The sequence below is a fragment of the Callionymus lyra genome, chromosome 19 (genome assembly GCF_982586985.1).
Source record: "Callionymus lyra chromosome 19, fCalLyr1.hap1.1, whole genome shotgun sequence".
Lineage (NCBI taxonomy): Eukaryota > Metazoa > Chordata > Actinopteri > Syngnathiformes > Callionymidae > Callionymus > Callionymus lyra.
The window spans coordinates 1700267-1727550 of record NC_141836.1 but is presented as its reverse complement, the minus strand read 5'-3'; the positions used below and the strand labels follow the sequence as shown (position 1 = coordinate 1727550).

At 42.8% G+C, this 27284-nt stretch overlaps 1 protein-coding gene across 3 annotated transcripts in view; it reads right to left on the bottom strand.

Annotated features, from left to right (window-relative positions):
- casz1 (castor zinc finger 1) overlaps nt 1-27284 on the bottom strand; it is a 160889-nt gene that overhangs the window by 59589 nt on the left and 74016 nt on the right. The window contains exon 1 of one of the 3 annotated variants that reach the window (XM_087782333.1): nt 10720-11070. The exons of the other annotated variants lie outside the window; for them this stretch is intronic. Within the exon in view, the coding sequence (XP_087638459.1) occupies nt 10720-10768 (49 nt within the window). The 5' untranslated portion in view covers nt 10769-11070. Of the gene's footprint in view, nt 1-10719; nt 11071-27284 lie in introns of those variants that run through there. 3 annotated transcript variants of the gene reach the window in all.

Genomic DNA, 27284 nt, shown 5'->3' with positions numbered 1-27284 from the left:
GTGTGCTGTTCCTGCAGCCCCTGGTTGTTTTTATTGGGTTTGTGTTTTTAGTCTTTGCTTCAATTTAGTAATTCAACAGTCGCCTTCACCACTATTAGCATAAACAGTGTGAATTATTAACTTAGTCGCCAGAATAATCGTCGTCAGGGTGAACTCGGGGCTCGTTTCCCGCGGCTCTGTTGACTCTCGACGCCGTAATGTTGCTAAAAATAGAAAATCATTGATTTTTTCTCATCTGCAAATATTGTGGTGACAAACGCACAGTAAAACACAACTGTTGTCGCTTTTTAACAGTTAATTTAGACAAACAAGCTTTTCTTAAATCAATAAATATACAAGATTAAAGGCTCAGTGACAAATGAAGGTTTTAAGGTTTGAAATTAATCCAGCATTATTCTTGAATTAATTAAAATAAGGAATCATTTGTATCTGCAGACAGTGAAATCATTTTAAATTAATTTGCTTAAGATTAAAGGATTGGTGAGACCTTAAGGTTCATGATTAATTAATGTTGTTAATAATGTGATAAATCACTAAATATTTTCTGATAAATATTTGCTAAATTCTAATAATTAAAATATTGAATTAAGTCAGATTATTTGAATCTTGAACTGTTGTGATTGACGAGCAGCAAACGCTGTGAAAACAGCCGCCAGTCACTCCAGCGACTCCTCAAGTACCTGCGCGTCTTCATTTGTAATCTAGTCGAACCAATTGTCCGTCAGATAAAAAGGTCAGCGAGACAATAGACTTCGCGGCCTCGCGGCGTCTTTAGTGGCTTTTCTGAGCAAAGATGTAATTAAGACGCCGCCGTCTTCAGGGCGACGCCGACACTCGCAGGAACCAACACTTCCACCTGCGCCTTTGAAACCGTGAGCGATGATGTGGCGGAAGAGAAAAAAAAAGGCTTGTTGGCGAGAAAAAGAAACGATTGATGCAAAGCAACAGCGTAGAAGAAGGAGGGGGACTTAAAGGACGTGATTTATCTGGGCTTGATTGCGTGTTAATCGAGGTTACGTGTATTAAGTGGAATCTAATTGGAACAGACACTGGCAGTCTGACAGATCGACATGATGCAGATGGATTGAGGGGGGAGTGAGGAGCGAGGGAGGTGAGGAGAGAGAGAGAGAGAGAGAGAGAGAGAGAGGGAGGGATTAGAAAGAAACTGTGAAAGCCTTGAAAGACACTCACACCTGAACCAATGTTGCGTTAAGAGAGAGAAGTTTGAAAAAGTGTCAAAGGGATCAAAGAAAATTCTGATGAATTAAAACATTTGAAACATTTATTTTCTTCATTAAAAACACGAGTAGAAAACAAACGATAAAAAATGATCCATTTCTGTGAAACTAATAGGATTCAATGAGTAAAAAAGAGGGAACGACGCTCAGACTGTGTGGAAAACAAAAGAGGGTCATGTGACTCGTGATTGACAGCTGACGAGACATGCAGAGGAGGACACACACGGGTGAGATCGTGAGTGACAGGCGCCCCCCCCACCCCCCCCCCTCCACCCGACAGTTGCCTCGACGTCTCTTTATTAGAAATGAGTGAAGAAAATGTGGAAAAGTCCAGCGACAGCCGGCGGGACGCGAGCAACTGTCCACCCTCTGCTGAGACAACTGTTGCCGGACCGAACGGACGGAACCACTGAATGTTCGTGAAGCAGCAGCTGTCGCGAGGAGACGCTGGAGACCCTACACACACTCACACACACTCACACACTCACACACTCACACACTCACACACTCACACACTCCACACACATGAAGTTCCTCTAATTCGGTCCGAGCGTCTATAACCGGGAATATGTTCAAGAGTTGAGAATAGACGAGTGACTTTGACGCTCGCGTTACTCTGCGGCGTCATCGGCCCGTCGTCGTGGCGACGGATAAACAGCGAAGCTTTGCCGATAAGCCGCCGTATTAACTTCATAACAAACGTCTTAACAAAACGCCGGTGGAAGCAGCTGTTCGGTCTCACAGACGTCCTGGACATCTGACCCGAGACCGCTGGACTCTCGAGTCTCCCTCGCTCTGACTGAGGGTCACGGGTCCGACCCGTGGTCTCCTCCTAGATGATTGGACCACGAGAGGCGGATGGATGACGAGACTCCGCCCCCTTCATCTGAAGTCACGCAAAAGTGATTCAGGAGTTATCACCGTTGATTGACAGGTCAATTCAAATGTAAGGAATAAAAGGTCAAACTACGGTTGCTCTACTTCGAGTCTTCGCCGGACGACTGAGCTCAACATTCGGCAGAAGTTGCTTCTTGAACGAGGATGAGCGAGTTTTTCTCTTCATCGTCCACAACACACATGAACACATGATTCAATAATATAGAATATAAATGGTATATATTCCACGCACAATAAGTCGAGGACCGTCTCAGACGTGATCGTTTCCAAGCGTCGTCTCGAGCAAACGCTGCGACAACAAGAGTCGTCAAATAAACAATTCCCGACGTGATCCCGTCACCACGGAGACCAGGAGTCGTCGGGTCGTCGGCTGATCCGATCCGAGCCGACAGTTACACTAATGGCATTAATAAGGACACGTTTTTGTCTTAAAAAGACAGAGATCCTCGCGGTGTGGTGGGGAGGTCAAAGGTCGCCTCTATGTCGGGCGCAGGATGTCACGGGATTGCGACATTTCGAGCAGGTTTAAAAACAACACGAGCTTTGAAACCCGAGCCGCAGTTTTCCACTCATTTGACTATAACGATGTATTTACCAGCTGCTGCTATGAAATGACCTCATTTGTCACGGCGCTGACACATGCAGCTGATGTGGGCAGAGATCGACAAGCTCTGATTTCCTCGGCAGGGTCTGTGTTCGAGTCTCAAAAACTCTCGCCTCCAACGCCGGGACCGAGGACACGAGTCGCTCATCGATTTCCAGGATCCAGCTTAACTATCCATTGGCATTGATTTTCAGCCGCGCGGTGCGGGCGAGTTATGGTGGTTTTAATGTATCATTTGTATGTGTGATCATCGCCCGCCGCCCGGGATTTATAGCAGTTCCATTGTCAGACTTTATCCTTTTTCTCATCTACTTATCAAACTTTCAAGGATTGACTCCATAAAATCCTGCCTTTTATTGTACGAAGAAAAAAGAAAAGGTTTATTTTAGGTCAGAGAGCAGCGAGTGTCGCAACAAGTGATTGTCAAGATTGTCATGACGAGACACTTTTTGTCACGAAAACATCGACGTGCGCTAAGCTAGCTACGATGCTAGCAGAACTCACATGACGGAGCAGCAGTTTGAAGCCATACAAGTCAAGTCCTCGCTGGTGTTTGACTTTTTTTAATGTTTTTTAAACAAGTTTTTGTAAGAATGTTTTCTATAAGGTGTACGACATCAAAATAGTTAGAAAATTCATTTAAATTTAGTTTATACATTGAAAATTAATGTTAACCAATAAAAAATGTCAGAATTTGACAGATTCAAGGAATAATCTCACGATATATGAAAACAATACAAACAATATCTCAAATAAAGAGCAAAAAAAGAGAAATATCCAAACTTAAACTCCAAAAATAATGTCAAAGACCAAATAATACAAGAAATATGTGTTAAGTTAATATGTTTTCTAGACAATAGTGTTAAGTTTCCTCTTCAAGGCTAATAACTGGATAATGACCTAAAACAAAAGTCTCTGAACTATTCATGCTGCGATGAATTATCGATGCTTTGCTGATGCCAGAGACAAAGTCGCAGCAATTTGATACAAAACGAGTCCTAAAGTCATCTGTCAGGTAGAAAGTCATTAAAAGAGGCTCATTTTCCTGAGCCGGGCTCGGGTTTCACTCGTGCAGGATCCATGTCAGCCATGATATCACCTCCTTCACAACATAACTCTCAATAGTCTTTCTTTTGATTCAAACGGCTCTTTCTTTGGGCTCCGTGTGAGGTAACGCTCTTTTGTTCTGCACTTTACTTCATCCTTAAAAAAACCCAGTCGGCTTAATTAATGTTCGACAAGTGCCGCCGTATTCTCGGCGAAAAGGGGAAAAAAGAAAAGCCTCCATCAAAGCCTGCAGGTTCAGATTACGTACGCTAATTGAAATTGTGAGTTTCTAAGCCAACTTGTGCGTTTTCTCTCCCTGAGCTCGCGTCGAGCGTTGTGTAGTCGGAGAATGACATCAGATCATGGAAGTAATACTTTCTTTTCCCGCCGTATCCTCGTGTTCTGCTGGTGGCTTCATGAGACAGCTTAATACAGCAGTAAATGTGTGTGTGTGTGTGTGTGTGTGCGTGTGCGTGTGCGTGTGCGTGTGCGTGTGCGTGTGTGTGTGTGTGTGTGTGTGTGCAGGCCTGAAGGAGAATTCAAAGGGTTTAAAGCTTCTAGTTTGAGTTAATTGAGTAGAAATAAAGACAACGATGTGCGTTATTGGATCATCAAAGGTACGAGTTCTTAAAGAGTCGACTTAAGACTTTTGTTCAAAAGTGAATGGATTTAACAATTTGGAAGTGAAAATAGAAACAGAGATTGTCAACATTCATCAAAGTCAAAACAACTATATTTGAAGAATTTGCCTTAAAAAAGAAGGAAACAATTGATGTTGAGAATCAAAACCTAATGTTGTTACCAAAGACATGAAAAAATAACAATTTAAACTAAATATATGTTTTCAGGTTTTTATTTTCAAATGAGGGTCAAAGGAAAGTATTGTTTGTTTGTTTGATTGTTTTCAAATTTAAATGCATCTCAAATGCAAAGATTCACACAAGGTTCCTTTATCTTGACGAACAACGACGAACGACTCGTTAGCGTCGTTAGCGTCGTTAGCACGTGGATGAAGCTAAAGGTCTTCTCTGGACTGCAACGTCAACTAAACTTCACGTCGACTTATCTGCCGCTGGTTTATGGCGACTGAGAACCAATCAGGTCGCTGGGATAAAACAGAAAACTGAATCTGTTGTGCTGACGTTGATAAAAGGAAATTAATGAAAAGTGCTAAATTACAGGATACGCTCGCAGGTTTCGGTCGCGGCGATCGCCAGTCGCCATGATCCGAGATGTAGATTTCTATCTGGAAGGATATGAAACAAAATCTTTTTGGCTCATCTCGCGGCTAAAGAAATGTTTTCCACGATAAGCAATTACTGAAATGAAGCCTGATAACCCGACTGTGAGTTAATCATTGCAGCGAGAGCCGCTCGCTTTAATATTTACCCAAACCCTGGCGTTCAAAGCCATTATTTTATTGGCCTGTTTTGCAAGCATTGTATCGTTTCCCTTCTCGCCCAAGGTCAAAGTTTTCAGGCCGTTTCAGGTCAGATCTGATCTATTCACATGAAATTATTTGTGATAAGGGATGTAAAAGATTATCGCGGCGCCATAAACATTAGGTGTCGATGGAAAACAGGACAAAAGATCAACGTCGGTTATTTTATTATCTTCCATACTTTGATATTTTCCACTGGTCTCTTGAGCAGAACCTGCTGGACTCGCTGGTGCAGCAGCAGCTCTGGTTTCATAGAACCTCCCTGTTATCTGCTCCTCCATAATCACTTAACAAAGACTTGGGCATTCGCACAAATTAAAACATCAATAATGCAGAAGTGCTTTTCAGTTTTTGAGCTACAGTGTTCCTGAATCGCGATGAAATACCGCCGTCCACCACCGGGCTGCTCACGACCGAGGAGCGTGAGGAAGAAGAACCTGAGCTTCACACGCTGGTGAACGTTCGATGGCATCTCGGGTTTGAGGTTTTCACGGAGACGAGACTTGAAAGAAGGTTGTCGGAGCAGATCCTCTTCTGTGGTCGTTTAGAGACTTTAAAGTCTTCACACACACTCACACGACATCTAACTGTGTGTGTTTGGATTTCAGCTCCAAAAACTTCATCAGAACATCAGGTTCTGTGGTTCCACGAGGGTCGAGATCACGTCACGACGACACCTTTGCTTTAGTCAAATGACTGGTGTCGTGACCTCACGAGGAAAGTACAGAACCAGGTTCACGTTGGTGGAGTCACTTTGAAACACTGAAGAAGATAAAGTTCTACACAACGTAGGTTTTGATCTAAATGATTGGTCGACTTTCGTTGTGATTTAAAGATTTTCTTTTGATTCACCAGGAAGTCACCGTCTCAAGGCCTGCACAGCGAACCAGACCAAACATACAGAGTCACACGTGGAGGAACAGACGCTGCTGAAGCCTCTGCCGTCGACCTGGAAGTCTGAGCATGTTGTTGCTCAAGTGTTTGAATCAACTTCCTGCTTCTTCACCGACAGTCTCTTCTACTGAGGATGTGTTTCCAGCTCCGGCCAGCGACAGTCACGACTGCACGTGTCGATCCACGACCAGTCGACGAGCGACTGCTACACAGACGCCTGAAGGACAATTAGCAGAAATGATTGGTTGCCAAATAAATGAGGAAATTTCTATTTTCTGGTCGTGGAGCCGATGATCACAAACCAAATGTCACGACGATAACGTTCTGAAGCTTCTGTACAAAAGTGTTTATGAGACGTGTCGGCTGCTCTCTGGGATTCTAGCAGATTATTAGCAGGAATAAAGGGATGAGACAAAGTGCACAGTGGTCGAAAATATTATCTCCTCAATCATCTTCTTTTCCCCCCAGATCTCTTCATCCTCCTCCTCCCTCCCCGTCAGTTAGTCTGGCAAACAATCCCCTTGTTAGCAAACTGTTAAGACAGCCGCTCGGTACACAAATTGCGCTCGACCAAGCGAATTTGTTTTGCAAGGGTGACCTGTTTAATCATCTCATTTTCTTTGGCGGACATTTATTCATCTGGTTTCCACGGTTACAGAGAACATTAAGGGGCTACAGTAATAAGGCTGGAGAGTCAAACAGGTAATAAAAAAATTAACGCCATTTTCCAGCAGCCGAGGACAGTGGGTGAAATGAATCAAGGGTGAGGGGGAGTGAAGCAGGGGTGTGAGCGCGGGAGGAGGAGGGGGGACGCCAATATTGTCCAAACAATAAGCCTTAGTGGTTATTTTACTCTGTAGATCAGGTGCTGCCGTTATGGACATGACACTTGGAGCTCAGAGCAGCAGAAGCTTTTAAAGAGGCAGTTTCTTCAGAGTCTCCAGGAGCCAAAGTTAGACATTTATTCACTTTCTTTTCTTTTCATCCGATGGTTTCACGGAGACGCACTTTGAACCATTTGATCTTTTTCAGACACAAACGAGGTCTGGCCTAATATAGAAGATTCCAGCACAATCGGGAACAGGTGCCGCTGGAAGGTGCCGGAGCTGCTCGGTGGCTGCTGCGCACGCCAAATATGGTGCTGCAGTGGGACGCGACACAACAACCTGTGATTGTCTGATAAGTGACTCCCACAATCACTCCCTTTCACTCAACTTTGCACCAAAATAAAACCATCAGTGCCAAGAGTTACTCACGTCTCCGCGCCTCGCTCAAGTATTTCTAATTGAAAAGATACATTTGGACACAAAGACACTCCTCACACGACAACCTTCAATCATGGAAAATGTCTGGTTTGACCAGTATTTTGCACTTTATGACAACACCCACCGAATCAACGCGGCTTTGTTTGTGGAAACATATGGTCTTTAGAAAGAGGCCTTGTTGATATTAAATATATATACTGTGTGTATATATATATATATAAATATATATAAAATTATATATATATATATTTATATAATTTATATATATATCTATGTATACAATTTTATATATATATAATTCTATATATATAATTTCATATATACATATGTAAAAATATTTTAAATTGTGAAGATGAAAAAAGGAACTTTTTGACTTGTTTTTAATTCTAATTTAATCTAGTCATAACCCCTCAGACCGGGGGTGAGGCAGCCTCGGGGGGTGAGTCGGGGGCTCAGGACAGAGGATCTCTCGGGTCTGAACCAGCAACTGTTCTGCTAACAGCCTCCTAACAGGTGTAGCTTCTCCAACCATGAAATCCTCTCACGTTACCAACTTAAAAAAGAGAAGAAAACACAGCAAACTACAGCCTCTTGTCCTCCTTCCATCTCTCTCTCTCTCTCTCGTCCATCCTCTCTTTCTTCTGCTCCGGCAGTGACACCAACAGCTGGGCTTCACATTTATCATGTTCACATTAAAACTATTGCAGCGGCCGCCGGCCCGAGCGTATGGAAGCAGAGAAACAATACACACCGCAGAGGAAGGAGGTGAAGTGTGTGTGTGTGTGTGTGTGTGTGTGTGTGAGAGTGTGTGTGTGTGTGTCTGTGTCTCAGGCACAAGTATCAGCTCGACAACGTGAAAAGAAATCATGTTTAAATTAAAAAATAATATTTTTCACTTGATAATTCGTCAGAAGATCCCGGTAGAATCGAAGCGAGGAGTCGAAGTCGTGCTAATCTCAACCCGGTCTGACCCGACTGCTGTTATTGTTCTTAGATAAGAGGCTCGAGAGATAAACTATCATTTATTGCTGGTGTCAAAAACCCTCTTATCGGGTCCGGTCGGCATCTGTTGCTTCCTTCTCCGCACGCCGGCCCCGCATTCCGTCCCGGGCCCCGGACCCCACCTTCAAGACCCCCGCGCCACGTTTAAAAGGATTAGTCACCACATTTTGCGCCGGCTTAATCTCTCTTTCAGGCGGCCTAATAAGAGCGGCTCGATAAGCCAAGCATGCAAATTCATTCATGGCGCTGGAGACGCCGCTTTCAGACAAACACACCAAAGTCGTCGCACTCAGCTAATTACCTCTTCATTTTCACCCTTTTCTCCTCTTTCAGAAGCGTGTCCACATCACACACACACACACACACACACGCACACACGCACACACACACACTCACACACACACCCGTGCTTTCAAAGTTGCAGATCGGACGCAGAATAAGTCAATATGGCGTCAGTCACGGCAGAAGAGTTTAACACACAGCATCATCTGTGACAGTAAAAAGTTATATTTCTGCTAATAAAAGCATCCAAGACTCGACCTGTTTATCATTCGGAATATTCCTCTCCAGTATTAATTAGGCCATTACTCCTGATTGGTGACGGCGAGCTCTGAGCTTTTAATTAGGTGCCGGCCACTGCATGAGTGCACAGGAGCGAGGGGGGGGGGCGAGGCCACTTGTCTCGCTCCTGGCCCGTATCAAGTCGCCCACAAGACCCGGCTCCGGCCCGGCACGAGCGTCTGGACCGTTTGATCTCGGCTCTGACTTTTGAAACCGCGGTCGGTGAGATTTAGACGTTAAAACTGGAGGTAATTACAGGGTTAATAACTGGGCACATGATCAGGACTCAGCTGCTTCATGACCCCCCAACACACACACACACACACACTCACTCACTCACACACACACACACACTCACACATAAAAAAAAACACCCCCCGTCCACTGCTCAACTTAACATCAATCAAACCATCAAATCACTCAAAATAAAAAAAAATGCAACAACTTAACAATTTTTTTTTTTCTTATTAAAAAATAAATATTTCAATCCCATAATAATCCCAGCGTTGCCGTGACGCTCTCTCGCCGGGCAGGAATCTCCCGGGAGGAATGAAAGAGGTTAAAAGACTTTTTTTTCTCTCTCTCTCTCCAGCAAACGTGTTCTTTCTAAACTCTGTTCATCTGCCGACACAACATTCCCATTAGCTCAGCCCGACCCCCCCATAAAAATTCCGGCTAGTTTAATTAAAAAATGTAAATTTACTGTCATGAGGAGCAGCAGAGAAGAGCAACAGCAGGTTTATTGCTCAAGACGTCACATCGATCCGCGTGTTGCTCGATTGTGATAAAAGCTTATTGAAGGCCTTCAGATGAGGCTGCGTTTGTCACCGAATCTCTCGCTCGTTGGAGGGTTTTTTTCGCTCAATGAAAACGGGCCTAAAAATAAAGGTCGAAAACTCGGGAGCCGTTGTGAGTCGAGAGACAATTTTAAGTCTGACGAGAACTTGTGGACGAGGGTGTGTCGTGATCACAGTGTGACTTGTTGTTGTTTCTTGTTAAACTAAATATAATGCAGCGAAAAAGCACCTGGCGTCATAATAGCCAAGCCCTTGTGTGTGTGTGTGTGTGTTTTTGGAAATGTGTGTGTGTGTGTGTTTTTAAAAGTGTGTGTGTGTGTGTAATAGTGTGTGTTCTGCATGTGTTTTCAAATGTTGTGGTCAAGAGTAAAATATTCACCACAACAAAAGTTTCATTAGAAAATGTCAAAGTTAAAGTTAAATAAAACACAATAATTAAACGTGTGATTTATTTGTGACGTGATTTAATGTTTCAGAATCAACACAAACTGAGGACTTGAAGAGACGACGTTTAAACCCTGGAGGAGAAGCGACTGCGGTCAGCGCGTCGACTTCACTCGTGTGACAGTTAAAGTTCAACATTTTCTGTTGTGATCCATCCTCGCCTCACAACCTGAACGCTGCTGCTTCAGGAGCGACAACATCAGCAACACAACAGTTTGTTTGCATTGTCCCCCTGGCAACACACCCTCAGGCCACTCTTTGTGCCCTAATGACAACGTCCCTCTGATAATACCTGCAGCACAATAAGACCCGAGTTTCAACATCGACGGCTCGTGAAACTTTGACGAGGACCTGTGATCAGGTTTGATGCCAGAGTCACCTCTGGGCAGCGTCAGCAGCTATAAATACTGGTGTCGCAACCCTCGCTAGAACGTGCACTTTATCACAACTTCCTGATAGAATCAGTCAAAGAGCTCGACTGATGAAGGGAAAAGTTAGAGGAGGAGAAGAAGAAGAAGAGTGTACTCACCATATTCAGGGAAGTCGAAGTTAAATCCTCTCAGACATGTAACTTTCATAATATTTCTGAAACTCTGTTGGACGTCATTCAAAGGTGGTCTGCGGGGGCCGAGGAGAGAGACTAGGTAGAAAAAAGGCTTCCTTCAATCATGCACTAAACTCCTTGACATGTAATCTGTCAATAGTTTGTTGCTGAGATAATGCCGGTTGCCACGAGCTGATTTGATTGGCAGCTGGGGGTCTGGCCCCTCCTCCCTGTGGTTTGACGAGGGGGGGGGGGGTCGAAAGAATACGGCGCCTCCCCTTCTCTCGCTCGCTCGCTCTCTCTCTCTGCTTCACACACACACGCTCAGAGCGAGCTGTCGGTGATGTTGTCTGAATGGGCTGATAGCAAATTATGGCAGAGGAGCAGCAGCACTTTTTTTACTCCCTCCCTCAGTGGGCTGGTCCTTCATCTTCCTGCTCTAGCCTTTCAACTCTCCGGGGGCGGAGCCTGAGCCGCCCCTATTCAAATGAGCCGGCACTTGTTCTGGAGGGTCGAGGGGCAGCGAGATCACGCGAAATCACGCGTGAACACGCGCCGTGACTTCCAGCCAAGAAGGGTTTCCACCACGGATGATATTATTGATCGTCGTGTATCGATCGTCCATCGCTCTGGATCGTCACGACGACAGAAGGACGAACATCAAACATATTGTTTTGACTTTATTTGTTTTACTCTGAGATTCAACTTTTTTTTATTTATTTAACTCACAGAATAGTTTAAAAAAAAAGTGCAGTTTTTTGTTGAATTCATTTCTTACAGAAAAGATGTTAATATACGTAACAAATATAAAGTGATCGTTCGTGCTTCTATTATTACATTTAAACTTTTTTTCAAGTTTTTCAATAAATATATATATATAAAAAATATATTTATAAATAATATATTTATTGTATTATTTGTAACAAATAATACAATAAATATATTATTTTAATCATCAGTTTCATGTGTGTTTAGTGAAAACGACTATAAAATTATTTGTGAATAAAACACTTATTTACTTATTTTCTGCTGATCACTGGGAGGAAACCAGAGTTCATGCGGACGAGGAAACGTCTTCCTTGGATGACGACGAACACATGCTGCTCTAACATCCGTCGATACTCTGCGGCTTCACGTCTGCGACTCAGAAGCCGTTAAAGCCGCTCCAGTGACTGATGGATCCGAGCTGTTTGTGGACAACAATGGATTGTTAACACAGATGTCGTGACCACTGTCCACTGCCAATCACCGTATCGACGATCATCTCATCGTATTAGAAACACGTCTCTTTAAATGTGACTCAACGCAAAATATCTTCGACTCAGATTCAGCCGCAGAAACAATCGAATCTCGTTTCCACCGAGTGACTCCGACTCATTACAATAAAATAAGATGAAACTTCGTCTCCGTTGGAGAAATATTATTTTTATTGCTTTTTTTTCTTCTGCCGGCGAATCAGTGGAGTTGTCGACTTTCTGCCTCAGAGCTCGCCGTGTCTGTCACCTCCCAAAGATAAGCTATCAGTTTTCATTGTAATTTCAGGTGAAATGATAAACGGCAGCCGTTACCAGGTGACAATGAATACTTTATAAGACAGACCTCGCATTTGCCTGGCAGTTCCTTCGATGCAAAGTGTGGACCAGGACATTTGTTGATGAAACATGGTACCAGTGCTTTCAGCCAAACTTGTTTGTTTTCCTCCGTGAAAACCAGAAGCAACACTTTCAACGTCCACCGGCGAGAGAAAGAGGAAATGAGGTTTATGGCCGTGAACTAATATAACAACACAAAGTCCTGGAGTCCAAAGTGGCGACATATAAAAACAGGTTTTGTGTGTTTTTCTTGAGTTATGATGACTGATTTGATAATAGCTCACAGACTCCTCCTCCTCAACCCACATGAAGCCAAATGTCCTTAAACGCCTCTGAAACCTGATCCGTCAGAACAATGTACACATGCTTCTGGCCCAGAAGAACCAGCCGCCACATGTCACAGTCACGCAGATGTTTGAGGAAACAGGTGAAAGCCTCTTAAATGTCACGTTCGCTCTTCTTCTTCTGAAGGTGTCGAGACAACATTCACGCACTCGTCTGGTTCTTTAGATCCACATCAAGAGTTGAAATAAAGACGTTCCACGAAAACACACGAGAAAACAGTAAATATGTTAACCTTCTCATGTGGAATCAGACGTCTCTGTAACTACATAATTATTATTCTACACATAACTTCATCAGTTTTCACGTCTGACGAGTCTGAGCCGTCGACGGGCGACATCGTAGAAACACGAAGATCATCCAGGGTTGAAGAATAAAAACACGAGGTCAACAGAAAGAAGAATACGATTTGAAAAACTAGTTTCATAACATAGTTGAGGCGGATTTTTTCTTCATAATAACATTTCAATGTCATTTTAATTTTAATTACAATCAATAAATATGAATGTAAAAGATTTCACTGAACTATTAGTTTATTAATTCATGTGTTAGTTTAAATACAATAAATACAACCTTGACATTGTTTTGATTTTTCACATTTTTGTTGTTATGATGGTTTAGTTTTGAACATGTTTTTCTCTTCATATCGTTGCTTCTCCTTTGGCAAAAAAGAAAAAAAAGAAAAAAAGGAGAATTTATGACACTGCAGTTGCTCTATTCCAACACTAGGGTGAGCCAGAAACACTACCTTTAAAACTACGGATTGAGCCTTTAATGTGAGAATAATACAAATAAACAGCACAGCAAATACATTGTGTTTAGAGTTTTTCCACGAATCACGCTGATCATTTTCGCCACTAACTAAGGAGAGACATCGTAATATTCAAGGTTCAGAACTACGAAGGAAGGAAGTTAATAATAATAAAATAATAAAGTTCTACCTAAAGTGCATCAGTGCGACAGGTTTTATCAAAACAACTGAGATCGTATTACGAGATTTATGTCGTGGCTCCTCCCTCTGATGATGTCACCATTAACATTGTTTGAAAAATCTTTTTTTTTTCAAACCAAAACTCTAATAAATGTTGATTTTCACGCTGATTCTCTTCGTTGTACTCGTGATACTTTAGCCAAGTTGTCGTGCGGCGGCTGCGCCTCCATCACAGGCAACAAAGCCATATTTCTCAAAGAACTCTGGGGATTTTCCTTTGATGTGTTCGCGGCGTATTGTAAGAGAGAATGTGTGTGTGTGTGTGTGTGTGTGTGTGTGTGTGTGTGTGTGTGTGTGTGTGTGTGTGAGCGCCCGTGCATGTGAGGGTGCACGTGACATGACAGGGGTACATCAGTCAAAGGGTCTGCAGGCCAGCGTCGGGCGGACCCTCACAGTGCACCCCAGGAGGGGCTGGTCTGGTTCAGGACCCGATCCCACTGCCCCAGTACTGGGGGACAAAAGCTGGGGCGCAGTTGAAAGATGTGAATTCAGGGGCTTTTGTGCCCGAAGACCAGAGACATGCAGAGTGAGAAATCTGACCTTTGAGTCGGATTGAAGCTCAGCTCGCTGTCTTTGGCTGTCGGGAGGAGACGTGGGAGGAAACGTGGGAGGAAACGTGGGAGGAGTCGTGGGAGGAGTCGTGGGAGGAGTCGTGGGAGGAGTCGTGGACATCCCGACTCCGAGTGGGAATGTTACAGGTGGTGCTGAGACAGGCGTGACCAACGATGATGATGATGATGTAAAAATATAAACATTTTTCTGACTATAGGGAGTTTAATCTCAATAATTAGTCAATCAGATGTGACTCGAACTGATTTTATTTTAAACATGGACCTAAAATTCAAATTGTGAGTATTACCTCGAGGCCGCACGAACTCTGTGGTATTACTCAGTATTCTTTTAAGTATTAGAATCTCCATAGTATGAGTACTGGAATTACTCTGCAAGGCTTCCGTGTATTAGTCTGCGAGGCTTCGTACTATTATTTTGTGAGGCTTCGTAGTATTATTTTGTGAGGCTTCGTAGTATTACTTTGTGAGGCTTCATACTATTATTTTGTGAGGCTTCATACTATTATTTTGTGAGGCTTCGTAGAATAACTTTGTGAGGCTTCGTACTATTATTTTGTGAGGCTTCGTAGTATTACTTTGTGAGGCTTCATACTATTATTTTGTGAGGCTTCATACTATTATTTTGTGAGGCTTTGTATTATTAGTTAGCAAGGCCTCGTAGTATTATTTTGTGAGGCTTCATAGTATTATTTTGAGGCTTCGTAGTATTATTTTGTTAGGCTTCGTATTATTTGTTAGCAAGGCCTCGTAGTATTATTTTGTGAGGCTTCATAGTATTATTTTGAGGCTTCGTAGTATTATTTTGTTAGGCTTCATAGTATTATTTTGTGAGGCCTCGTAGTATTATTTTGTGAGGCTTCATAGTATTATTTTGTGAGGCTTCGTAGTATTATTTTGTGAGGCTTCATAGTATTATTTTGTGAGGCCTCGTAGTATTATTTTGTGAGGCCTCGTAGTATTATTTTGTGAGGCTTCATAGTATTATTTTGTGAGGCTTCGTAGTATTACTTAACTACAGAGGCGGCTCATGCTTACTGTACCTTATCATGTGAAAAACGAAGGGTTTAAACTTAGAGACAACAGGACGTCGAAGACGCTTCCGTCGAGACAAACTTTCCGAGGCCACAGAAAAAGTTCTTGTTATTCACCGTCATGTTGTCGTCAAATTGGCAGGAAATTGAACGTGTAAAATTTTAATTCCGACGCGGCGACGCCTCGACCAGAGTTCAAGCTTCTGTTGTTGGAGGTTGTCTTGGATGTGGGATATTATTCCCTCTCACGTCTGTTTATGGCACATTATTTATTTATTTGGAGCGAGAGGCGGTGGAATAATAAACCTTCACACAAACACCGCTGCTGCTGATGATTCCACCAGATCGATAGAATCCATGCTTTGGAAATCTGGTTCCAGGGACTCCAGCAATTAGCAGGGACTGTGTCCGAGGCATAAAACATGTCAACGTATCTCCATCTGAGGTTATGACGTTAGAGTTTATTACGGTGCTTGATGTTAAGCAGCGCTGAGCTCAGAGCCCAGATTTTGGGGAGATAGAACCTCTGTGTTTTCCACTCATATATTCTTCTTGACACTGCTTTCATCCCCCGGCCGTAATCATCCCATCTCTCCCATTGCTCTCCCGGATGCAGACATCCATAATGCAATCTTCCTAATTTTGATCCCTCGCAATCTGGTTTTTAAGAGGGAGGAGGGAGAGAAAGGGGACATATTTCTGAAGGCTCGCTCGGTAATCGTTTTAGACAGATAGCCTTTCCCATCGCAGATGAGCAAATATTTGTAAACCAGCGATCTAATGGAAAATTATAGTGAAATTAGAGTGAAATTCATGACAGCCAAATCTGATTATCTGTAATTCTATTATACCATCCAAGCCCACACAGCATATTTTTCGAGACTTTTTTCCATAAATACCTATGCCAGGGGTCCCTCTAATCCAATCACATTGAAATTCATCTTCCCATTAAATTCAATTAGCTGCAATTTCTAAAGCCTAACAAAGATTTTAATTACTAAATTATCAAAATCTCCCTAGTCAAATTGGCCGGAGAAAAAAAGTGCATCCTGTGCTGGTGAAAAACAAACCCATGGAAGGATATTGTTGATCAAAAAAGATATGCTGGAAAATAGCATTAGGGCGAGCCGGGCCTCGATCGGCGGGTCTGGGCGGGAGTGACGTTCTCGGCTCTCGGAACGGAGGAAATGAACTTAGCCGAGGTTCTTTCTGCCTCTAAATGTCTGCCCTCAGAGTTATTATGCTGTAATTGACTAATTGACACCTTAATTTCATTTATGGGCTCCTGTGTTCATAGAGCGACCTCTGGGCGGGGCGGGCGCAGGAAGTGCAGGTCCGGACATCAGGTACGGCCTCGGGCCTCGCCAGCGCGATTATGTGTTCGATAATGAAACGCTCGGAAGAACGAACTGACCTCGCAGCGGCTTAAGGAGCATTTTACTCGTAGGTTCAAATCCCTCTAATGCATGATGATGTGTAATAATCATGTCTTACAATCTGTCGCCGAGAAGCTGACGACCTCCGTCCGGGTCACGGACGAGAGCCGGTCGAGTTTGGTTCTGACGCGAGTGAGAAGCAAACTAAACAAATGAAGAGCAACTCAGGAAAACAATGAACTTGAAAGCAACGGTATCGTTGCAAATACACACGACTGCTCTGCGTCGACAACATGCAGGAAAATATTATTTTATTATTAGTTATTCAGCACCGTATCGATATTTTGAATAAACAATTAACATGTACCGTAAATATTCACGGTGTAAACTGTTGTGATGCAATTAAACCTCCGGCCTCTAGATGGCAGCAGTCGTTACAGCTAAAGGAACGAAGAAATCGTCTGAGGATAAGAGGATACAGTCGACTTCAGAAGCTTTTAAAGCTGATGTTTGGACGTTGGTTGTAAGTGATTTTAATGTTTGTCCTTCCGTTCAATCAATCGAACGAGAGAAGAAGAATCTTAAGATGTCACAACAATCACTTAGAAATGATAAATAAATGATCCAAGTGTATTGAAATATGTCGTATCAAACTGATCGAGAGCTGAATATATCGATTCCCTGAGTGTTTCTCTAAACCCTCAGCCTCATATTTCACCAGGACTGTTGCAGATGTTTGTGGACGAGGCCACGAGAGCTTCAGGTCCTACAGGTCGTTTCCCAGCCCCCCCCCCCCTCCTGCCCCACAATGGTGGCTAAAAGAACAGTTTCTGGGAGACGACAAAGCCTCTGAAAAGCACCTGCTGCTCTCACTCCCCACGACCCCCGTTGGCAGCTCTGCCCACTCGGTTTAGAAGCACCGAGCGAGAAATAATGGATTATTTCCTTATGACGTCCGATGGTCTCCAGGAGGACGTGGACTGGATCTCCAGGTCATCTCCAAGTGCAGCTCAATATGACCCAACTTTAATCTGCTTGTTCCGCACCCAAGCTGGCCGCGGATTAAGATAATCTGTTTAGCGTGTCATATGGTGCGAGATATAGAAGGAGCTAATTTTCAGAGACAAATCTGATATTTGTCAAACGGAGAAACCTGGGGATTTTCTCTAATCCTCGGCTGGACCAGAAGCTTCGTTAACAGCACCAGGCAGATGGTGTTCAGAGAATACGCCGCGGAAACTCTTCACTTATCAAAGAAGTTTCTTCCAAAGCGCCAACTTTGCAAAATGAATTTTGTTGTTGTTTCTCTTTCTCTCTCTCTCTGGCGCTCGTTTCCTTTGCTGACATAACATCCTTACTTCTGGGCCGTGATCATCAAATATTCAGTTGCAACTCAATTCCAATAAGCAAAAGAAAACATATTATAAATAAAAATGGGGGCATGAATCTTTCAGGATCCTAATTCTAACTTTCCCTCCGAGTGTTTCTGTCTTCATTTTGTCACATTAAGCAGTTTTGCCTTCCGTCGGCGAGGCGTGGCTGATCGCGCTGGAAGTCTATTTTATTCATTTGCTCCTTTGCTCGCAAACACTGACGACTTTCATACGAGCCAATTATCACGTCTGGAGCTCGACTCGTTCTTTGAGGTCGATCTTCAGGCTCAGTCGCTGCCATGTCTTCGCACCTGAACGTTACATATCAGGGAACTTTGGACGCATTCCACGTGTTCCTGGTGGCTCGGCATTACATTTGGCATCGTATCGACAATTATTTATTTTCCCGAGTCGTTCAGTTTTGACCGAACGCTCGTCGATGTGCGTCACACGTCGATGGATCGATCATTTGTTGTTTCATCTTCATGAAGGTGGATTCGTCGTAAAGCAACACTTAACCCTCACATCTCCTCGAGTGTCGCTACTTGCCCTCCTCGGCTGCTGCAGCTTCTCTTCTCAGTAGCGTCTGCCAACATCGCTCGCTGGTGTCAGTGTCAACCATTTATTCGTCTGTTGAACTCACGGAGGACCTGCTGCCATATTTCAAACACCAGCTCTTCCTCCACAATAACGGCTTCTGGCATCAACGCCATTCCTGCAACCATTCTTCTGGTTCTTAAGGACGGCTTCGGTGAACGTCCGTCTCTTATCTTCCACACCTCCAGAGATGTTATCATTCATCCTTCCTGGGGTGAGAGACGAGGGACACACTGGACAGGAAGGATTGAACCTCAGAAATGTTGTATTTACAGTTGGATTATTTATGTTTTACCTCCGACCTCAACTGTCTTTTAAAGTCAATATTGATCAGTTCATCGTTACATGTTGTAACTGAGTTTATTTTTCAATTTTCCTCGTGGTATTGAAGAAGGTGAAGTGAATATTTGCCGAATATCGTATCTTGTGTCGAACTTTTTAGTAACAATTATTCAAAGAAAAACATACTGACCTGAAGATTTAAGACTTTATTGCTGTATAACGACGATTAAGGCTCTTTAGTCTTTAAACCTCGCAGGAGAACAAACCATCTCCATAAAGATAGAACCTTGTTGCCACAGGCTGGAGTTGAACCTGCGACCGCCTCGACCCATCAGCAAGTTATTTACCGACTATCCAACTAAAAACCCACTATTGAACATTCATGTGATGTTGAAGAACGTGACATTATATCCACAATGAAACTCACCTTCAAACTGTTCTCTAAACACAGAGCAGCAGAGATGCTAAAGCTCTTTTGCTATAATTGGCTGAATAGCAAGGGCAGCAGAAAATGTACAACAGTGTGAAGGAGACTCGGTCACGGATCTAAACCTCAGCAGAGCGAGAGAGTCGCGCCGGACAGACCGGCGTCTGTTTGGCGTTTCTTAACTCGTCTCCCCGAATACTTGTGGCACTAAGCTTCAGATCACAGTCCATTTTCTGGACAAGTTAAGTAAATAACCTGCGTGAGGAAGCAGAAGACGACCAGGAGGAGAAGAAATCCCCAAAGTCACGCTGGTGACACTCAAATCCAATCAAACTGAGGAGAGAGAGGGAGGGAGGTGGGGGGGATGTGTGTGTGTGTGTGTGTGTGTGTGTGTGCGTGTGTGTGTGTGTGCGTGTGTGTGTGTGTGTGTGTGTGTGCGTCACAGCATCGTGGCAGTCACACCTCAGTCTGTCTTCTCAAAGGACGTAACACGCAGAACAAGTGTTTTTTAAAGTAATATTTTATATATATTTGAACTGTGTATTGTTTGTTAAAGTTCTTTGTGACTCTGCTCTACAAACATCTTCACAAATAACCTTCACGTTAATCCCCGTAACAAGACATGTGTACTCGTACTATTAAGTCGCATGGAAGTAACGACACATTCATCCATACATCGTGATCCAGAAGCTTCTCACCAAAGACTTGGAGTCGTAAAGAAACTAAAAACTATATTTTTGTACGAGTACAAGTTACTAAACACAAGCTCTTGAATCAGCAGGTGTGAGTCACATGTTGGATTTCGACCAAAACCTCTGCTGGATGAGCTGCTGCAACCCATCCTGTCTACTTTGACTTTATCGCTACATGAAGAGCTTTAGAACCAGAACCTCCATCAGATCGAACGTCTCTGAAGAAGAACCTTCTGAGAAACACCTTTTTCAAGATTCGTTCATGTCTTCGTCTTAGAAGGTCCTACGAACTCATCAAAGAAAGAGCTGTCAATCAATCCCTACAGGTCTTCAAGTGAGTAGTATTAGTTAAGTATTAACGTTTGCAAACATAGTTTCATCAGCTGTTTGAGAAGAAAAACGAAAGTATTTGTGACTCGACAGGAACCATCAGGAACATTGAACCAGTGACACGATCTTCACTGAACCTGAACATGTAAAGCGTGTCAGTGAAGCAGACGATCGAATCAAAGCAACGCAAATACTGACACCAAACATCAAGCTCACTATCACACATGTTGAGTGGTCGAACTACTTGAACCGTAAATACATCGATAATATATATAATAGTTATGAAAACATAACTTCATATATTTCATGTCCATGCTTTTATTTTGAAAGAAGTGACTAAAATAAATCCAGTAAAAGGTTTTCTTTCGTCTCACACTCTCGCTTTTTTCTGCTGAACCGCGTGATCGTTATCTATGACATTTTCAGAAGAGCGAGAGATGTCAATAATTCCGGGCTCGTTGGGTTCGTATGATTGAACCCGTACCTTCCACGCGTCCCCAGAGGGATCTCGGCGCCGGCGAATACAAAAGATGGACACGGCGTGCGGCGCTCGCTGACCTTGACCCGTTGGTTTGACCGTCACTCGATCACATCTTATTCTGATTTAAAGAGGAATTTTAGCAAAAGATGAAGCGCCGCCGCCGGTCATGTGACCCGGCCTCCATCACACTAAGAGCCACTATGAAAACAGTATTGATCAAAACTAGCATCCAGCATGTTTCCATTGATCTTCTCTCCTCTTTAAGCAGAAAAAAACAACGTAGTTGATATGAATTACTGTGCATTTGGTTTCAATTCATCAACACCCGCCAGATAATGCTGCCTGTTGCCAAGGAAACGCCAACGGTTTAGTCTGTTTTTCAACAATCAATTACTTTAATGCATCTTCGCCACAGTGTTTACAGAGAAACACACGGAGTCTGTTCACGTTTACAACATTTACAGCATTTACAACGTTTACAACGTTTACAACGTTTACAACACTGCAAACCAGGAGGTTTCAACCGTTGAGCAACCAGAGGTTTTCACAAGAGCAGCTTTACTAACCCGAGACGACTTTACGAGAACATCTCCGACCGTTTCCACGAGTTTGGATCGAGGAAGTCGTGGAATCATGAACTGACGCTGAAACACTTCTGATGTGTGAAGACGTCCAGAGACGCTGGTGTGTAGTTGTCGTTGTGTGGAAACACACAAACAACCTCACATTGTTGCGAGAGGTTCAATGATGTTGTTTTTAGAAAGTAGGACTTGATGGTACGAGGAGGAGAGAATAAATATCTGCCGCATCATAACCTCTGTGACAATAATACACTGAATTTTAATAAGTACATGTCAAAATATCAGAGACGTGCGAAGATATTTATGTCGAGATTCTATCAAGTGAAACATTTGTTGAATTGTTTGAACACATTGACACCATTTTTCTTATAAACTCTATTAAATGTTTGAAGAAAGAAGAAGGGAATTCTGGAGAAAGAGAGAAAACAGATCCACCCCCATCAAAACAAGCCCTAAAGAGATTACAGTAGAGTTACGACAAATCGAGGGATTATGTCCTCAAGCTTTTTCTGTCCTGACCCCTCACCTGAGCCAGACCTACTCTTTTCGTTGTGTTTTAGAGATATACATGTATCTATATATACACACACCTGGCTCTGATATTCGTTAATACTACAACACCGGAGTCAAGTACTGGACAATACTACACATATATACTTGTTACTACACTATCACAACACCAGAGTCAAGTACTGGACAATACTACACATATATACTTGTTACTACACTATCAGAACACCAGAGTCAAGTACTGGACAATACTACACATATATACTTGTTACTACACTATCACAACACCAGAGTCAAGTAGTGGACAATACTACACATATATACATGTTACTACACTATCACAACACCAGAGTCAAGTACTGGACAATACTACACATATATACTTGTTACTACACTATCACAACACCAGAGTCAAGTACTGGACAATACTACACATATATACTTGTTACTACACTATCACAACACCAGAGTCAAGTACTGGACAATACTACACATATATACTTGTTACTACACTCTCACAACACCAGAGTCAAGTACTGGACAATACTACACATATATACTTGTTACTACACTATCACAACACCAGAGTCAAGTACTGGACAATACTACACATATATACTTGTTACTACACTATCACAACACCAGAGTCAAGTACTGGACAATACTACACATATATACTTGTTACTACACTATCACAACACCAGAGTCAATTACTGGACAATACTACACATATATACTTGTTACTACACTATCACAACACCAGAGTCAAGTACTGGACAATACTACACATATATCCTTGTTACTACACTATCATAACACCAGAGTCAAGTACTGGACAATACTACACATATATCCTTGTTACTACAGTATCTACTACTATGTATCACTAAATATCGTATCATTGTATCATGATAAATATCAACACAATCTTCAACCATTTACACTATAGTTTTTTAAAAGCGCACATTAATTCATTATATTTGAATGATTTGCATAAATGTCGTCACAACTACTTCACACCAGCTCCAGTGTTTAAGTCAAATGAATGATTTAATGACAAACTGAGTGTCAATAAGGATAAATACTCTTTATATTGCGACTCTAAGTGTATTTGTTTCATTTGTGCTCCGACCTTAGTTTCTATTATCGTGTTTCTGTGGATGTTCTGAGAAAACTTGATGTTGTAAATATTTCACAGCTCAGAAATATGTGTGATCTTGAAGTTTATGTTCTTATCAAGGAGACGGTCGTGATTCTAGCGACACATTCCTGATCTTTCAATCGTGATTGATGGAAAAAACCTTTGGCACTTGTTGACAAACTTTCCTCGACAGTCTCTGCATCTTTGGAGTGAAAATAATACGACGCTCCATCTTTCAAAGATGTACTTTTCCTAAAGCATTGTTGATTGCCTTGTGTCCATTACTTGGAAGGATTATGATAATATTCCACATTGTGCGCGGCGTGATGCACAGGAAATTCAATACTCAAAAGGTTAATGCAATCAATTAGGATGACAAAGGAGTAAAGTAAAACCCTCCTGCTTGTGGAAAAAAGCGACAGGAGGAGAGCGAGGGGGAGAAAAGGCATTGAAAGCTTGAATGGATCCACACAGAGAAAAGAGGTACTTGAAACGCCGGCAAAATGTTTTTATTCAACATGTATCGTCCGCCGAGCCACGAAATGATGGACATGGTTTCAAGTGTTCTCGTCAGAAAAGCCGCTGAGGGTCACATGACTCCGAGCGACGCGTCCTTTAGAAGGAAACCAGACACGAGAGCAGAAAAGTGACTTTTGTAACGTTGAGACTCAAGTTTATTCCGCGGCGTCTCCTCTGCACAGATATTAACCTCTTTTGTTGCTGAGATGTTAGAACGTCCAGCGACACAAAGAGTCTCATCGCAGCTGATAAATGGATCGAGTGGACGAGGCCATTGAACTCCACCATCACCAACAATACCTTCGTCCGTCAAAACGTTGACGTATTAATCACGTCTCAAACAATCCTCGCGGCTCATCGTCACCGGAGCTCATATTTCGCTGCGACGCCTATTTTCTGCAGATTGGTTGAGCAAGAAGAAAATCCTAAAACCTTGTAATCCACTTAGCTTTGGACTCACCTACTTCTGCAAACACTCCACAACCTCGTGTTCCTCCGTTTGACGCTCAGAGAAGCTGGAAATGTTGACATTATGTTTTGATATTAGGCGAGAGAATCATCCGGATGTAAAGTTAGGAATACAAAGGAAAGAAAAGATGTATCTGGGAAGAAAAGGTGCAGTTTTAGTTCAGTAAAACTTTGTTATGCAAGTATTGTCAGCATTATATGATTTAGTTGTATTAGATTTTTTATAAACTATTTTATGTTTATTGGTTTCATTTATTCAACTACTATTTAACTAATAAGTCATGATATTTTGCATACGAGAACATTATTAAAGTTCAATATTAAAACTAGACTAAAAGCTACAGAAAAGGACGTTTGTTAAATAAATTGAACAAAAGTAAAAAAAAAGTTTAAAGATGAATTAATTTACAAAATAGATGTTTTTATTCTTATTTTTTGTTTGATTGATTTGAATTAATCTTGTTTTTATTAATGGTAACAGCATATTGGACTTTCATTGTAATGACTCCTGTGTTGTTCTCAGTATTATCTTGTTCTTTAAGTGTATATACTTTTTTGAGTATTGCTTTGTTTGTTTAAGCGCTTTGGGACCCTGGTCTGGAAAAGCGCTATATAAATAAATATTACTTACTTACTTACTTACTAACAAAACTTTTTAGACTTATGATAGTAATCTTTCTTTGACCAGGTGAATAAATGACAAACCTCGTGCTCTGAGCCTGGAGTTCAAACGTTACAATCGTCCATGTTAACTTCTGTTCTTGTGTCATAAATGTTCTGATTCAACTCCATCTTTTGTCAAGACTTTCAAATGTGATTTTCAAAAGCTCCTCCCATCTCGTGCTGGTGACTCTGAAGCACAAAAGTCTGGACGTGGTAACCAAGGATTTATGTTCGGACCCGAAGAATTCTTCTTTCTTCCACTGCAGTAATTTGACCTACATCACATTTCTCTGTTTGGCCATTTTTAGGCTGAGCAGCCGCGTCACAGAGACAATGGAGCCGCGACGGGCTTTGAAGTGGACGCTGGAAGAAAAGCCGACACATGAGGTGCCCTCACAGCTGGCCTGCCCCGTCACGAGCAAAACAAACACTGATCCGAGGACACGCTGCTTCTGTCTGAGCTTCCTAAGGCCCTGGGCCACCGGCGGGAGGAGGGCTTTCACGATCTGCTCCGATGATGGATGGATTGAGAGGAAGGTCTATTCACATGGAGATGTTACATCATAAATATTTACACAGGCCGTTTCCACGTCGCTTGTTTGGACAAACAGGAAGGATTTCAAGAAAAAAAAGACTATTTTGTCAATGTGTGTTTTTCCACAGCGTAACACTTCATTCCTCGGCTTCCTCCGACTGAGTGGAACTGAGTGAATTACACGCCGCAGCCGGGAAAATCGACAACAAACACAGCCTCGCTCAAGAGAAGCCTCTTTTCCACAAATCTTCACTTAACTTGAAGAATCATCTCGAGAGCACTTGCAGGAGACGTGACGACTCTGCTGCCGTCGCTAAATTTCTGCTCAGCGAGCTCAATTAAAAGCTCGTCGAGTCCTGAGAGCCAAAGAAAACACATTTGCCAGTTTAATTTTCTTCCCACCGTCGAAGAAACGGGAACGTCGGGACCTCGAGTGCGAGTCTGAGGTGTGAGGGTGTGATGAAGAAGATCGAGTGTAAAACCTTAAAACTGTCTGGACGGGTTGTTGGTACGAAGCATGAGTTGATGAAGTCAAACAGTAACGTTCTGGAGCCTGATCCGCACTGAACACACTTCAAACTATCTCGTTCAAAATGACTTCGAGAGTCAAAGAACTACCAAGCGATGTGACGACACAGTTGAAGTCAAACTTCACGAGAGAACAGACAAATTAGTGAATCAAAGTGTGATGGCGGCGAAGAAAAAACTATTTCTAGACGGCAGAAACCTCGAGCAGAACCAGACTTGTGTTAGAGGGCTGAGAGGGGCGGAGCAAAGGGAGAGGAAGGACAATGTGAGAGAAGAGAATAAAGGATGATGTTAAATGACTTTGTTACTCAAAACAAGTCATTTTATGTCTCAGTATAGATTCAAGTTCACTCACTAGTACATACAAATATAAGTACAAGTACAGCGATGGTTTAAGAGAGACTCAAGCTCTGGCATCTGCGTGTGACTCAGAGTAGAGCAAGAATCCTGATCTTAAGGAACATAAAGAAGCTACTTTACTCCTCAACAGGTGAAGAGACTTGATGACATCCTGGCTCAGGAACCTTAGTTGGAGCTAAAATTAAAGGAGGTGAAAACAAAGGATATATTTGTACTTCAAACCTGTACAGAGTTACGGTAGAAATCCAAGATCTACTGCATTCAAATCCTCCAACAAACAAGTATAAGTGTGGAGTCGTGGACAGAAAGTGGTTCCACTTATCGGTTCTCTCGCTGCTCGCCGGAGCGTGAGCGACACGACATGCTCAGAACCGAGCGCCGTCGCCGCCACCTCCACCTCCACCTCCACCAGCGCCGCGCCTCCCCTTGTGGGTCGCGAGGGTCTCTGGTCTGACACGAGACAGCCCAGGATGTCAGCGCTCCGTGTTCAGATGCTCCAGGGCTGTCCTTCGCCTCCTCCTGACAGACTCCAGCATCAGCACCGCGCTACGACCAGCTAACGTCATTAGCTCACCGGGTTTTATCTCAAGGAGGACAGAACCGACCCACTGTCTTCGAGTCACAAGTCATTAGCGTCGCCCCCCGGAGTCAAACAGTACAGAGGCAGGTTTTTGTTTTATTAGCAACGAGAGGTTTTATTCTCTTGTTAATTCACTGGACGTCATCTGTAGTTACACGTCTGTGTCTAATGTCAGCGTCGTAAACGCCGAGCGCTGGGAAAGAAAAATCACATTATTGTGTCGAGACGACAGTGTTGTCGCAACATTGAGACACAAAGCTTGGACGGAGCAGATCATGAGGTAATTGACAGGAGAGATCGAACAATAATACTGTTACTGGTTATTACGCTTCAGCTCTTTTGTGTCTGCATTAACACGTCAGGACCGAACCTGCCCATTCATCTGGTGAATTCAAATAAAAAAACCTGGATTCGTGTCTGACGACGACAAAGACAGATTTAAATGAGTGTTTAAGGAATTATTTTCTGTTTTAGTACCAAAGAAACTCCTTATAAATAAGAACAAAAAGAACCGAACAATCCATTGAACACCAAAAACACCTTGTAAATGCACACACACACTGACACACACACACACAC